At 47.0% G+C, this 14,327-nt stretch overlaps 1 protein-coding gene across 3 annotated transcripts in view; it reads right to left on the reverse strand.

Annotated features, from left to right (window-relative positions):
* Nucleotides 1–2,537: 2,537 nt before the first annotated feature.
* The window catches only part of LOC104485365 (solute carrier family 2, facilitated glucose transporter member 3), a 49,950-nt gene continuing 38,160 nt past the window's right edge, over nt 2,538–14,327 (reverse strand). Inside the window, exons 1-10 of one of the 3 annotated variants that reach the window (XM_086758839.1) lie at nt 11,646–11,847; nt 8,517–8,612; nt 7,238–7,398; nt 6,714–6,954; nt 6,380–6,542; nt 5,533–5,720; nt 5,044–5,148; nt 4,509–4,610; nt 4,051–4,254; nt 2,538–3,578 (exon numbers count right to left, since the gene is read on the reverse strand). In XM_086758839.1, the coding sequence (XP_086614965.1) occupies nt 3,363–3,578; nt 4,051–4,254; nt 4,509–4,610; nt 5,044–5,148; nt 5,533–5,720; nt 6,380–6,542; nt 6,714–6,954; nt 7,238–7,398; nt 8,517–8,612; nt 11,646–11,660 (1,491 nt within the window). In that variant the 5' untranslated portion in view covers nt 11,661–11,847 and the 3' untranslated portion in view covers nt 2,538–3,362. Of the gene's footprint in view, nt 3,579–4,050; nt 4,255–4,508; nt 4,611–5,043; nt 5,149–5,532; nt 5,721–6,379; nt 6,543–6,713; nt 6,955–7,237; nt 7,399–8,516; nt 8,613–11,645; nt 11,848–14,327 lie in introns of those variants that run through there. The other 2 variants (XM_086758835.1, XM_086758847.1) reach the window with 2 other exon arrangements.

Here is a 14,327-nt window from a genome sequence, read left to right on the forward strand (position 1 = left end):
ATTTCCCTCTGAAGGATATTTCATCTCATTTTTAATGAGCTCTTCTTATAGTTTCTGCCTGTGAGACACAGATACAGACTCCTTGGGCTTGTGAGATGGCTATATGACAAGGAAAGGAGCGCACTAGAACAAGAGCTTGTTGCCTTATGGCAATAGGCAGGGGAAAAGGGGCCTCCCCACAGACCTGCCAGTGGGTCAGAAATGCCATGGCCCCTGGGGTAAAGGAGGAGCTCCTGGGGACTGGGCTCTCTCCATGCACCAGTTTCCTTTTCACCACCCTCCTCCTTTCAGGCACCTAGAACTGAGTGTACATAGGCAAGATTTCTGAGGAGCACATTAAAGTCACTTGTCAGACACAGAGAGCAAAGCATCATCCCACTCCAAGCAGAGGAAGGGCTCCCTCTTCACCTTCATGGCAGAGAAGTTCAGGACCAGGGCAGGGGCAGAAGCGTTTTAGCTCTGGGCAGGATTCCTAACATCTAGCCACTTCCCTTCCCACTCCTGTTATCAATAAATACTGGAAAAGGATTTAAATGCTAACAAAAGGATTTTAAAGAAAAGGATTTAGGCAAACAAGAGCCAGAGAAGCACAAGCAAGCACATCTTTTTCATTTAAAAACTCCTAAGGAATAGTAATAAGGTGATATGCATGGAGGCTAAGAGAAGTGGTTATTTCCACTCAAATAAATCAGCAAATCCAGGGTGCTGGACTAGCCACAAAGGTAGCAGGGCACAAGTTGGGGGCATTCTAGGATGTAGTCTCAGGCTGTGATAAAGGAGTAAGAAACAGGACATACAGGGTAAAGCTAAAATCCAAATCAGATATTTAGTTCTATAGTTTTTATTTTAAAAACAGAAAACAAACACATTAAGAAGCATATAAAACCCATCCAAAATATTCACAATGCTGTTGCAGAAAAATAAAGTAACAGAGATACCATATGAAAAAGACCTAGACATTTTGGTTCAAGCAGACACATTATCTCTGATGCAAAGTATGGAATGTTCTTATGCACTGTATCTGGAATTTGCCAACATATAGATACCCATATAGAAATATGTCTGGAAGTGCTGGAGGGGACAAAAATCTGTGCAACTGAGCCAAATATAAAAGCTGGGAAAAAAGTAATATCTAATACTTCCAAGAATAAGTATCTGGCATGGAAGCCTGGTAGAAAGCTAGGGAAAATGGGATGTAATAAAATAGGATTGCATTGTGCAAAGCTGGAGTATTTAAAATGAAGTCACAGTAACTATTTCACAGCAGCATGTTTTACTGATCTTTGCAACTGTTTCTCAGTCGGGAAGGTAGGAGTGTCATCAGTCTAGTTAACTGAAAATGCAGAATATAAATCAATGGAAACTTATCTGACCTGCTCTGAGGCAGTATCTTGTAAAAAAAAAAAAAGCTTAGGCTATCCACACTGTAACAATTTAGCTGTCTTTCTGAGCCTTTCTTCCCTTTACCCACCTTGGAATCTGTGGACCTGCCTCTCTTCTAGGATATCCAGTGATAAACTTCAGCATAAGTTCACAGGTAGAGCCAAGTTTGATCAAGTCTGAAAACACCAATGATCTTAGAGCAAGAGTTTAAACCTACCTCTCTGCTACCTTTAGATAGCTTGTGCAGGTCAGGACAGATACGGGCCTGGAGTCTCTCTTGACAGAGCGCTGCAGTCAGTGAAGCAAAGCACCCAACCCTTGATTGCAAGTATATGTGCTACTTTTTGCCTTTCTGAACTGTGCTAGTTTGGCAGCAAGGGTAGGTGTATACACACACTGTCAATTGCCTAGCAGGTATGACAAGCCATGAGACCAATATTTACTGATGGAAGTACTGTTTGTCATATCCTTTTAACAAAGGCAGTATTACAGAGTTATACACATCTACACAGCATGCTGCACACTGATGAGCATCACAGCATCATGCAGATCTTCCAGAAAGGACACATGGGGCAAAAACATTTGAACTACAACAAACCAGTGGACTGAGCACTACAGGCCTTTCACGTTGCTAAGCTAGCCAGTGCTGGTAGCTCTGGTCCCTACTCCTGCATCTTTACCTTTAAGAATGTACACAGGCCATAACTGACTATGCCCACTTCCAGAAGGGTGACGCTACATGCCTCCACTTAGTATTTATAAGAACAACTGCTAAAAAAATACAGCTTTGCAAAATAATTTTTATCCTCACACACCTTTAAGTAACAATCTGCAAATTTCAGACTTTCTGACCTACTAGCATACAGCAGAGAAACAAAAAAAAAAAAATAAGATGAAGAGAAGTTAGGAAAAAGTTACCTTCCGGTTTGCAATCACCACTCTCAACCCCATACAATGCTTAACCATGATTGCACCTATTTGCTGCAATAGCACTTTCTATTCAACACTTGGGAACAATATTTAAAATTGCCACCCAAAACATCCCAAATAACAGATTTTGGTGGACAAACATACTAACACAAACTTCTCACCAGTATGCTATTTTTGAATTTTTTTTTTTTTAAACAGAGGGCACAAATAACTTAAAGGTGATGTGCATAACTGGCTTTGTCGTATATAACATCCAAAACACCCAATCTCCCATTTAGTACCACATTTCTCCTTTACGGTGTTACTGCACCTGAAGTCTACAGCATCTTTTGTTAGAATAGCTATTTCTCTTAAATGTCTTCAATATCATTATCTGTACATTTTTGTACACCATTAAAAAAAATAAATATTTACAAAGTGACATACAAATAAATAAACTTAAGTAAAAGTATGCTTTCAGTCTGTCTATACAAAATAATAAAAGAGCAGGAGAAAATATGCATGTAACTTGGCCCCCTTTTTCCTGAGGCTGAAAAAAGTGCACATTGGATAGGAAAAAGCAAGGAGATGGCTTTTTGGTAGGCTTGTTAAATTCCAATGTAACACTGCACATGTGCACACACACACACAGAGTAGATTCAAAGGGCCAGGGACTTGTTTAGTGGGTCACTTAAATTCACTACAAAAATAGTAATTAGATTCAAATACATAATGGTCACTGCTTGCGTAAGTATGCTAACCCCAAACAGTAATTGTAGATGAGAAAAGCAAAAAATATTGCCAGCTCTTCTGTGTTCTCCTGATGTTTGCAACAGGGAAGATGAGATTATTTTTGAAAGTGCCAGGTGCTTTCTAGTACTTGAAAACCCATATCAGATTTTCTTAATGCTAGTAAGCCTGGCAGAATAGGGGAGCATGTGGGTGAAAAGAAGAAAATAGCAGCAATTGAGGGGGGGGAAAAAATGTCCCAGTTCTCATAGTTTTCTTTGCTCATTCCTTTAATGACTCTTTAAGCATGTAAGAGTCGAAGAAGGGGTGTGGCATGAATCTCAGGCATCTTCTTTGTCAAGTTGTATGCTGTTCAGCTCCACCATGGGGTTCTTCTCTATAGGTGATGTGGGGCTAGCTTCTGCCCGTCCTTCAAAGCCCCTGGAGATGTCTTCAAAAGTCCTGCCCTTGGTCTCTGGCACTTTGAAGAATGTGAAGACAAAGAAGATGACCAGGAAAACAAGGAAGATGAGGAAGACATAGGAGCCACATAGTTTCTGCAGGGAGGAGAAGAGCATGTTTTAATTTGAAAAGCTCATAAACCCAAACGAAAGGTCATTTGCTGTTGATAGATCAAAATTCTAACACCTTTCTCCAATAATGCCCTTACTGACTTTTTCTCAACACAGCATTTTTTAAAATGAAATCAGGTTCCTGTAGGCTTCTGAAATGCTTTAATGTTCCTGGGTGTGACCAAAACTGAGGGTTTTAAAGGGAAAGCCTCAGTGTGCTAATTAAGATTGCTCTTCCAACTATTTGTAAGATACAAGCAGCTAAAGACAGCAGAATATGAGATGAGCCAGAACACTCAGGAACAATCAGAACACAGAATAAAGGACCTCTGCAAGACTGATGAAAGGCAACTTCAAGGACAAATTAGGTTTTTAAGAGTCATACAGCCATGTTCTGAAGTCTCCAAGGATGGAGATTCTACAGCCACTCTCTGTGCTTTGCAAACTGAGTCTTTACCTCTGCATAGGGGAAGAGCATTCCCACCAAGAAATTAGAGGTCCAGTTGGAACAACCAGCCACTGCCATGGCTGCAGGCCGTGGGCCCTGGCTGAAGAGTTCTGCCACAATGAACCAGGGGATAGGGCCAGGGCCAATCTCAAAAAGAGCCACAAAGCCAAAAGTGGCAACAATGCTGATGTATCTGATCCATTCCACAGTGTCCTGCAAGGGAATAAAACATGATCAGCTGCCTTTTTAGAGGCAAATATGGCACAGCATAATACCATCCCCAGTGTCACAACTTTCTCAGCTGCACTGTGAACACTGTGTGGCACCGTTTCTGCAGTTGGGATGTTGCACTCTCCACCACACACTCAGCTCTAGCCCCAGATGTACCTGCCTACAGCGTAGAATTGCAGGGCAAGGCAGACATATAGTCTTACGGGTAAGCCTGGACAAGAACACTAATTACTCACCTTCAGAGCTAAAGCAACAGTCATAAGTACAGCACACACAGCCATGCCACCCAAACCAACTAAATGGAGTGTCCTGCGCCCTGCACGCTCCACCAGGAACAGCTGGAAAACATGGCAGAAGGCAAAAAAATTTGTTACTTTGGCAGCAAGGGCAAAAGAGGCTCCCTTGCTCAGTGTGCCCTGCACCTCTTTCTTTTATCTGCCTGTAGCCTTCAGCATCAGTGATAATTTCAGTGCAGGTCACCAGTCTGCTCCATTCTTGGCACATGTTTTTCCTCTCTGGTTCTTGCTGCTGCCTTCTCTCATCATTCTTCCCCCCTCCCATGGACTCCTTTTCACTCTCCCTTTCTTCTAAAAGGATAAAAATATCTCTTTCTCCACTCCTCCTCTCCTGCAATGCTTTTAGTACATTATTTTCTTTGGTTTTATAGGAGATTGCCTAGCCCAGTGCTTCGCCGCAGCCTGGCTACTTGTCTTCAGTCACATCTCCCAGAAGGAGAAGTTACCTCTCACCATAAGGCCCTGTTCTACTTACCGACACAACAGTGAAGACAGTGTTTACCACACCAGCTCCAATGGTGGCATACACAGGCATTGTGATACCAGCTCTTTCAAAAATTCCTGTAGAATAATAGAATACCTGGGAAGAGAAGCAGAAATTTGACACCATCACCATTCCAGTGTTTGAGAACATGCCTCTTATTCCCTGCCTAATGGCTTGCAGGCCCAACAGGGAGTTTCTAAGAAGCTCTCAACAGTATAAATCAGTATGCTTCCAGCCAAGGTTCACTTCACTTGCATCACTTGATGCAAGACTGCAATGTCTTGCTGAGGTGTGTATGGGAAAAGTGAAAGCATATATAATCTCCATCTTCTACCTTAGCAATCTCTGCAGCTATCACAAAACAGTGACCTCCAGTCAAAGCACAAAAAGGGGTTTTTGGAAGCACAGTTCTCTCAACATCAGTGGCAAGCACAAGTGTAGCCAGAGATAAGGTATGCCCAGGACAGAAAGATAACTCACAGCATTGATGCCTGAGAGCTGTTGGGAGAGCTGCAGCATGATGGCAATTATAATAGCTTGGCGGTAATTTGGGGAACGGAAAAGCTCTGGCACAGTTGCTTTCTTTTCCTGGGACATTTTAGCACTCTCTTCTTTCATCTCCAGGATGTCTTGAGACACATCTTGTGTACCACGGAGCTTCTGTAGGACTAGAGGGAGGAATCAAAAAATGTCAGGTATAGTACACTCACAGCCAGTAGGTTCCCCCTACCCTGCGCTGCTGCTTCAGGGAGAGCACACTGGGAAGACTGGACCACCTGCTCATCAGTGTGTTTGGACCTGCTGCATGGGAAAGACAAAGTGTCTACATGCAGCCTTGCTCATCTTTCCAACTCAGACATCAGGGTGCAGTGATCAGCATGGAAACCAGGCCCAGGCCTTGCTCATGTTGCTTGATTTACAAACCTACATTTGATCCCTAATTCTGTTCAACAACTTGCCAGAGTTGACTCCAGCCCTCTGCAGTAGGAGAGGGAAACACCTTCCAAGCTCCTTGTTAACTGCCAGCCTATTTCCTGCCTTTCAGGAGGAGCTGATAAGAGTTGCAGGAGCTGGCCCTGCTGCATCCCACCAGGCCAGGTGCCACTCCTCATGTCTTAATCCCAAATGGAGTCTCCTCTGGGATGCCAGGTTTCTCACACTTCCTGGCACTGGTGCAACCTAAAGGATAAGAGGGTAGGCCTGATGCCCTCCAAGAGTCACACCTTGATCCACCACAGGCTCCAGAATCAGTCCTGGCCTCCCACTCAAGCTCAGTGCAGGCTGGGAGCCAGAATACAGCCCTGCCCCTTCAGAGATGAGTTCTTACCTGCTTGTGCTTTCTCTTCCTCCATCTTGTTGATCAATAGGAAACGAGGGCTCTCAGGGCAGAAAAGAAGAGCCACGCACTGCAGGATTGCTGGGAGGACTGTGAACCCCAAAAGCAGTGGCCAAAGTGTTTCAGTCCCCATGATTCCCTCCAAGCCAAAGATCTACACCAAGAATTGGAAAGAAATAATGTTAAATACTCCAACTCCTCACCCCCACACTAGTGAGTATGACAGGACAGGACATACCACACCTGATGGCAAGCATGGCCTAACTCAACCTTTCCCCCAGCCCCCCTTTCCCCTAAGGGCAGGATCAGGTTGTGTCAAGCCTACCTGAGCCACTAGGATGCCCACAACAATGCCCAGCTGGTTGAGGGTGCCAAAGGCTCCACGAAGGCTCGTGGGTGAGACCTCACTGATGTACATAGGCACAAAGCCAGTGCAGAGACCACAGAAGAGGCCAATAATGAAGCGGCCAATAATCAGCATCTCCACTGCTTTTGCCATCTTAGACAAGGCCATGAGAGTGCCACCAGCAAAGGCCAAGATGTTCACCAGCAGCATGGAGTTCCTCCTGCCAGGGTAAAAATACAAAGACTGAGCTTAAACTGGCAACACAGTGGGAGAGGGGTAAACCTACCCATGATCCTCCTCCCATCTCAGGGGTGGCAGAACAGAGTAATGCCCATTCCTCTCCTGCCTTGGCCTGCAACTCTTTCTTTCTATAGCCCATACATTCTTGCTTCCTCCTCAGCCTCCTCCTCCTCCCTTCCTCTCACCTCTGCCCTCTTCTTCTCAACAGTCTATTGTAGAAGGGAAAAATTCCCTAATATCTTGGATCCCTCTTCCCAACTTACCTGCCAAATCTGTTGACAAACAGGCTGACTGAGAAGGAGCCAATCATACCTCCTACCGAGAAGATGGCCACAGAAAGGGACCACAGAGAGGTGAGGAGCTCCGGGGAGACAACCTCCCCGCTCCGTTCTGACAAGGTTCTGTTGAAGAACCTCTGGATGATCTGCAAGAGAAACAGGTGGGGACAGAGTTACAATTCAGTGGGAGGCATTTTGCACTAGGGAGAGGGGAGATTACTGCTGAGGTCTTCCTAGTATTTTCATGGAGGCAAGAAGCAAGAATAGACCCTAAAAATTCAGTAGGTGGCAATAAGTCATACAAGGGGAAGATTAGAGTACAGAAAGAGGAACTTTAATTTATAAGTTCAGAGATGGATAGCAATATGATGAGGGGATAGATTGCTTCACTGAACACGGTGAGGATGGGCCAGTGATTACTATAGGAAATAGGCTTATCTTCTGAATGTTTTTGGACTATGCGAGTCACTGAGGGGGTGTAAGAAACAGTTAGGAGTGAGAGGGGGCAAGAAAACATGACCAGAGAATGGAAGGGAGCATTTCTGGCAATACTAGAACTCTAGCAGCAGGGACAGGCTTTCTGGAATGGGAGCAGACAGACAGACACACACCCACCCACCCCGCAATGTGTCTATTCCCGGAGACAGGGTGGATGTGGTATTAGTGACTCAGTTCCTGAGAGAGAGGAACCATCTTGTAGTTACAAGAAAACCACATTTCTCATTTTCTTCATCTCTTCTCTCTTAGGCTACAGTCATGAGATGATTTGGTCAGAATGCCCCAGTTACAACCCTTTCAGAAGCCCTGAAGCTACATTTAACAAAAGGAATGAATAAACAAATAAAGAAAAAAGCCTGAGATAAACTAAACTAGGGCAACTCTAATCCCTACCAACCCTCAACTCCTTTCTACACACTGCTCTCTACATTCCTTCTGCTATGTCTGGTTTATTCTAACTCAAAACTGAAGCGGCTCACATTCCTCCACACATCAAATATAGACCTACCAGGAAATGGCAGACAGAGCCCTCCTGCCTGCTCTGCACTCCTAATTAAGAGAATTAACATCTCTACTTCCTCTCCTCCCCAAAACTTTGCCCTTCCTGTCCGTTGTCATCGTTCAGAGGGAGTTTTGAATGTATTTGACTTCATAAACCAGAACCAAATTACTAGCTGTTTGGGAGACAGCTCCTCTCATTTCTACACCTTTGTATTCTCATCAGCCTCTCACTCATACCATCTCCCCAACTCATTCTCCCTCTCACCTTCTCAGGAGCATTGATGACACCAGTGTTGTAGCCAAACTGAAGAGATCCAATAGCAGCAATAGAAACAGCATAGATAAGGGGTCCTGTGATTTTCTGTAGAAAGTGACAGAAAACAAAATTTAGTTAATTTGGTTATTCATGCTTTCCACACAACTTAGTTTCTCTTCAGCATAACAGCAGCTGCAGCAATAGGGGCCACATGCAAGTGCACAAGGAATGGGCAAAAGTGGTTACCAGTAACAGATACTCTGGAAAGGCAGATGCAATTGCACAGCAGGAAGAAGTTCTGCTATTAGAAGTAGGAGGACCTGTCAGGATCTCCTCTTTTCCCTCCTGACCTCCATCAACTATTCTCAGCTCATTAGTAATGAACACACAGGCTGCATTAGTGGCCGTTATTTCAGGTTGATCTGCTTTACAGAAAAGCTTTGGCTGATCTCTGGCATGTAATGAAAGACATGTCTAAACCTTCTCCATGCCAACTGACAAGTTCCCATAAATTGAATCCCTTACCTGCCCATGAGCAGTCACTCCAAAGAGTTAAAACATGCTCTTCAGCAACAGGTCTGCTTTTCCCAGGCTAAAGCTTCTCAACCCTGCCGCAGGGCACCTGGCAGAGCAGCCTGCCTCACAGAGGCAGCAGCAGTGCTGCCAACCTTCCCATTTACTTTTCTTGATGCTGTGACAATACTTGGTATTTTAAATGAAGCACAGCCCCCATAACTTGAGTGTGTGTGAACCTCTATTTATTAACTTAAAAATAAAACTGATGAGCCCTCAGAGTCATAGAGGAAGTTTGAAGATCCAACCTCAGAAGTCCCACAGACCAAGAAATTAAAGTGCAAGCAAAAAGCATCTTGACATTTTCTACATTTTAAAATCTTGTGACATTTAAGCTAGCTCTGTTCTAGGGAGGTGTGTGGGAGCAGGTGACTCAGGAGCTGGCACTTAGATGGTCAGTGCTTGAGTTGGCACAATTTTGAAAGATCATGTTTCTATCTCAGGAGGTATTGGAAGCTTTTTCAAAAATATTAAGTCCCTTTTCCAAGACTTTCTAATTATTGTCCTAAGGCTGGCAGAAGAGAGAAGTACTCTATGAGGCCTGCTATCACAGCTCTTCTAGTCTCTTACTTTCTATCTCAGCTCCAGGAACAAGGGTTCCCAAGGCTGCCTTAAATTTTTGCCAATAACCACCTGCCACTTCTCACATCTTTCAAGCTCAGAATGTCAATGCTTCTGGCCCGCACAACCCTCGCACAGCTACCAATTATGCCCCAGTAAACGGCAGCTGGGGAAATTACTCTCAGGCACGGTTTCCCCCCCACCTACATCATGTAAATGTCTCAGACTGAGATCTCCTCCTGCTGAGGTTAGTGATGGATACAAAAGAGCACAAGGTCCTTTTCTCGCAGGGGATAAGTGACTCCAGAGATAGCGTTCACACCTGAACACACCCTAGGTGGTCTAGGCCTTCTCCCTGCCACCCTGTGACTGCTCCCCTCATTGTTGTAGCAAGGAAATTTGGCACAGAACCACAAGGACACGGCTCTTGCGAAGCAGCTGGATGCCTGTAAAAGGGCATTAAGACATCTAAGCATTTTTAGGACTCCAGGCCAGGTTATCCCTACTCAGCAGGTATAGCAGAGCTGAGGACAAAATCCAGCTCTCCATATTTTCAATATAGTGACTCAGCACAAGAGCATCTTTCCCCCCAGGGCTCTGCTTTGTCATGGCTTGCGGTGGTCACAGCTGGCCATTTTCTTCTAGGTGCAGCAGGGACCACAGAGTACCCACTTTGTGGGTACCCCTTCGCTACACAGCACATACATGAGACAGTTAGCTCTTCTGCCCTCTGTCATATTTCCTTCTCTTGCCTATTATCTGCTACTCGCCTCTCACCCAGTCTCACATCACTTAGACATCACATGGCCTGACCTATCCCCTTCAGTGAGCCAGACTGATCTAATGTATGGATCATTTTTTTACTGCTGGAAGTGTCTCGCTTCCCAAAAGGCAAACAGGGAGCTCAGAAATAGTACAGGTCCACCCACCCTTCCCAAAGGCTCAAGGCTGAAGTCTATACATCTGCAAGGAATTCAAATCACCACCCCTCCCTCCGACCACAAGCATCAGCAGCATTCATTATCCGGGAGATACCTCTCGCCAGCCCCTCTCCTCGCTCACTGACCTGGAACCTCAGAGCAGTAAAACTTCTTGAACCCTGCTACAGCGGCCTCTCGGCCCTCGTCTGACCGACCCTGACCAGGTGCTCTCCTTTCCTCTGCCTCTTCTCATACTACCCGCATCTCTCACCGATATAGTGGTGAGGACCCCGAGGCTTCCCCGATTCTGCTGTTCCTATGTAACTGTAAAATCCCCTGGCATCCTGCACCGGGTTCGGATGGATATTTGCGGTCTCTTTCCTCATGCCTGCTTGCTTTTCTTCATTGCTGCACCGAAACCCAGGCAGTCATTAGCTCGCTCCACTGCTGCACGCCTCGCTCGTAGCTGCAGATGAACTGCGATACCGACTCTGTCCCCTGCTCTCCAAAGGAGAAAAGGGGAAAGGATACACTTTGCTTTCTTCTCGAAATTTTAAAATAACTTTATTATAAGCCATAGCACCATCGCCAAAAAAAAAAAAAAAAAAAAAAAGGTCTTTAAGAGCATTCCCCTTTTAGCGTCATGAATCCGGGACAAACGAGCGCTGCCCTGCCAGCAACATAAACCTCGTGATCGATATAACAGAACACGAACAGAATCGAGTGCATCATCACGCCACACGCACGAAACCAAATCAGTCTTACGATCTGCAACAACCCCTTCCAAACAGCGTGTGTGGTCGTCATCCCCCCCCCCCCCCCCCGACGGACCTTTTCGCGAGTCACCCCTCTAACAGACCGCAGCCGCGGCCTGCCGCCATCGCCACCCAGCAGGCACCCGGCGGCCATCGGACAACGCGGCGGCGACGAACCTCCGCTGCCCCTCCTAGTCCCGACGGCATCCCCCCCGCTTCCCGGCCCGTCCGCCCAGGCTCCCGGGAACTCGAGCGGCGGCTGCCTGCAGGCGGGCATCTCCTGCCGGCAACAACCGAGGCAGGAGGAGGATTAGAGCCGCGCTCCCTACCTTTTTGGTATCCATCCTTCGCGGCCGATGGCGAACGGCTGATGGCGAACGGCTGACGGCGAACGGCTGACGTTCCCCCACCTAACGGAACGCACGAGGGAGAGCCGGTTCCGCCCACACAGCGCCAGCCCACACGCTCTCCCTGCCGTGGCCCGTGAATTTATGGCCTCTGCTGTGGGAGGGGGGCCAGTGGGAGGGGCCGTGGAGGAGCGCCCTAGCATCCCGTAATTACAAGAGGTAAAAAAACAACAACAACAACAAAAAAAAAAAGCACCAAAACCAACAGACTGGTACTCTGAGCTCACATCGCTCTCTGACTTAAAACTGACATTAGCGGCTTTTCGCTGGCGCGCGTGCCGAGCCGCCGGGCCGCCATGGTGGGCGGCGGGCGGAGAAGGAGCAGTTAGGGCGCTGCGGGTGCCGCGCGAGTGTGGGCTAAAGGCGGGGCGCTGGTGGTTTTTGCACGAAAGGAGCCGCGGGGCACAAAACGTTTTCCAGCCGGTGGTGGAAACGGTGAGGGCCGCGGGAGCAGAGGTAGCCGCTGCCGCGCAAATGGCGCGGGCGAGACCTCGCAATCAGATGCGGTGAATGCTCTCCCCATCCCCTAAACCTCTGGATGAGTGATAATTGGCTTTGGCGGGGCTTTGTTGGTTGGTTGGTTCTTTTCTTGTGTTGTTTTTTTTTTTAATATATTTTTCCTACAAAGTTAGAATCTATAGGGTCAAACCTTGAGTTATTAGCTCGCAGCTGCATTTAGTCCCAAACTTGTACTGAAAGGGTACAAACCAAAGTATGCTACTGTGCTTCATACTGGGCTGAAGCACCTTTCCTGTGAGGACAGGCTGAGAGAGTTGGGGCTGTTCAGCCTGGAGAAGAGGAGGCTCCAGGGAGAGAAAGCCTTATAGCGGTCTTCCAGTACCTAAAGGAGGCCTACAGGAAAGATGGGGAGAAAATCTATAGCAGGGCTTTTCAGTTGTGAAAGGACAAGGGGCAATGGTTTTACAATAGAAGGAGGTAGATTCAGACTAGATATCAGGATTTTTTTTTTTTTTTTTTTTACAATGAGGGTGGTAAAACACTGGGACAGTTTGACCAGAGAGGTGCTTGATGCCCATCCCTGGAAACATTCAAAGCCAGGCTGGATGAGGCTCTGAGCAACCTGATCTAGTGGAAGATGTCCCTGCTCCTTGCAGGGGGGGGGTGGAGTAGATGATCTTTGAAGGGCCATTCCAACCCAAACCGTTCTATGATTCTATGATATTCACTGGCTGTACATCCTTCAGGTCAAACAGACAGACTCTTCCAGCAGAGTAACAAAGAGCTGTAATTTGACTGTCAAGCAAAACCACTGTCAAACAATACAAATATTCACTGAATTAAGAATCTGCCAAGCATTTTGACTCCAGAAAACTGCAACAGCTCAGAGCTGGGGCTAGGAGCAAGGGTGAGGGGGAGAAAATGCCTTTTTAAGGAAAATTATCTTGGAACCATAACTTTCGTTATCAGATTCTGAGGAACCGGAACGATCACATTTTCATTTCACTTCTGCTGTTTGTTGGGCATGGTCATCTGATCACAGGCAACTGGAAATTAACGGGTCAAAGGAGGTGACGCTTTCCCTCATTCCCTTCGGGGGTATTTATGTGATACCATTCCCAACAGAAAAACAAGTTGTGTAAAAGGGCAAGGCAAGCGTGCACACTCCTCTTTCTTAGCCTATGTGACAAAAGGTGATCCAGACTCCCACAAAGGAGGATGGAGAGACAATGGCAGGAGGAGGACCCCAAATAACACCCTGCCCCAGCTGCTCCCAGACCCATCACAGGAGCCATCAGCACATCAAAAGCCCCATTTTCACGCACCCAAAGGAGCACGGGGGAACAATGCCAGGTGGCAAACCCGAATTAAGGACTGAGAGGAAGGGACACCCTGCCCAGGCCCGCCCCTCCCCAGGCTGTCCCCAGGGAGCCACCAGCCCCATTGTCCGGGTGTGAAACCCATCACGAACAGTCGACAGCTGGAGCCACCTTTCAGATCGGGGAATGAGGATGGTGCTACCTCCAGGGGCACAGGACACGTTACAGGGTCCAAGGGAGGAGTATTTTGGGATTGCGCAGGACTTACTATGGGATGTTTAGGGGAGGAGTCAAAGCGGGGAAAGGGAGGGATGAGGAGAAAAAAGGGACAGTTGCCTGTAAACTGTGGCTGGCTTGTACACGTGTCCAGCCTTGCCCTCCACTTAATCAGCACAGTTTGCCCCATTTCATTATTAAACTCTACTTTTAACTCTTTTCCTGGATGAGGTACTCTCTATTTGGGGTTGGGACAATGTGGTTTGTACGGGGTCTGAATGTCAGATCACAGGGGCTGGTGTGCTTGTGGTGCAGCGAGTGCAGGTGTGCAGTGAAGGTGTGTGCAGTAGTAAAGATCCAGCCAGACCAGCTGGCAAGCAGCTGAAGTGGCCTGTGAAGGACCAGGACAGTCCCAGACAGCTGCTGGAGACACCCTAGAATCTGGGGGTCTCACTGGTGTCTGTGTCTCTAAGGATGAGGCCATGGCAGGCTGGCTGCTGGCGGGACCAGAGGAGTCCTGGGCAGCTGTGCACGCACACGTGTTTGTGAGTGATGGTGTCTGTATCAGACTGGGATCCAGGGGCAGACTGAGTGTCTGAGTCCAGCTCCT

Source organism: Chlamydotis macqueenii, chromosome 1 (genome assembly GCF_036417535.1).
Source record: "Chlamydotis macqueenii isolate bChlMac1 chromosome 1, bChlMac1.mat, whole genome shotgun sequence".
Lineage (NCBI taxonomy): Eukaryota > Metazoa > Chordata > Aves > Otidiformes > Otididae > Chlamydotis > Chlamydotis macqueenii.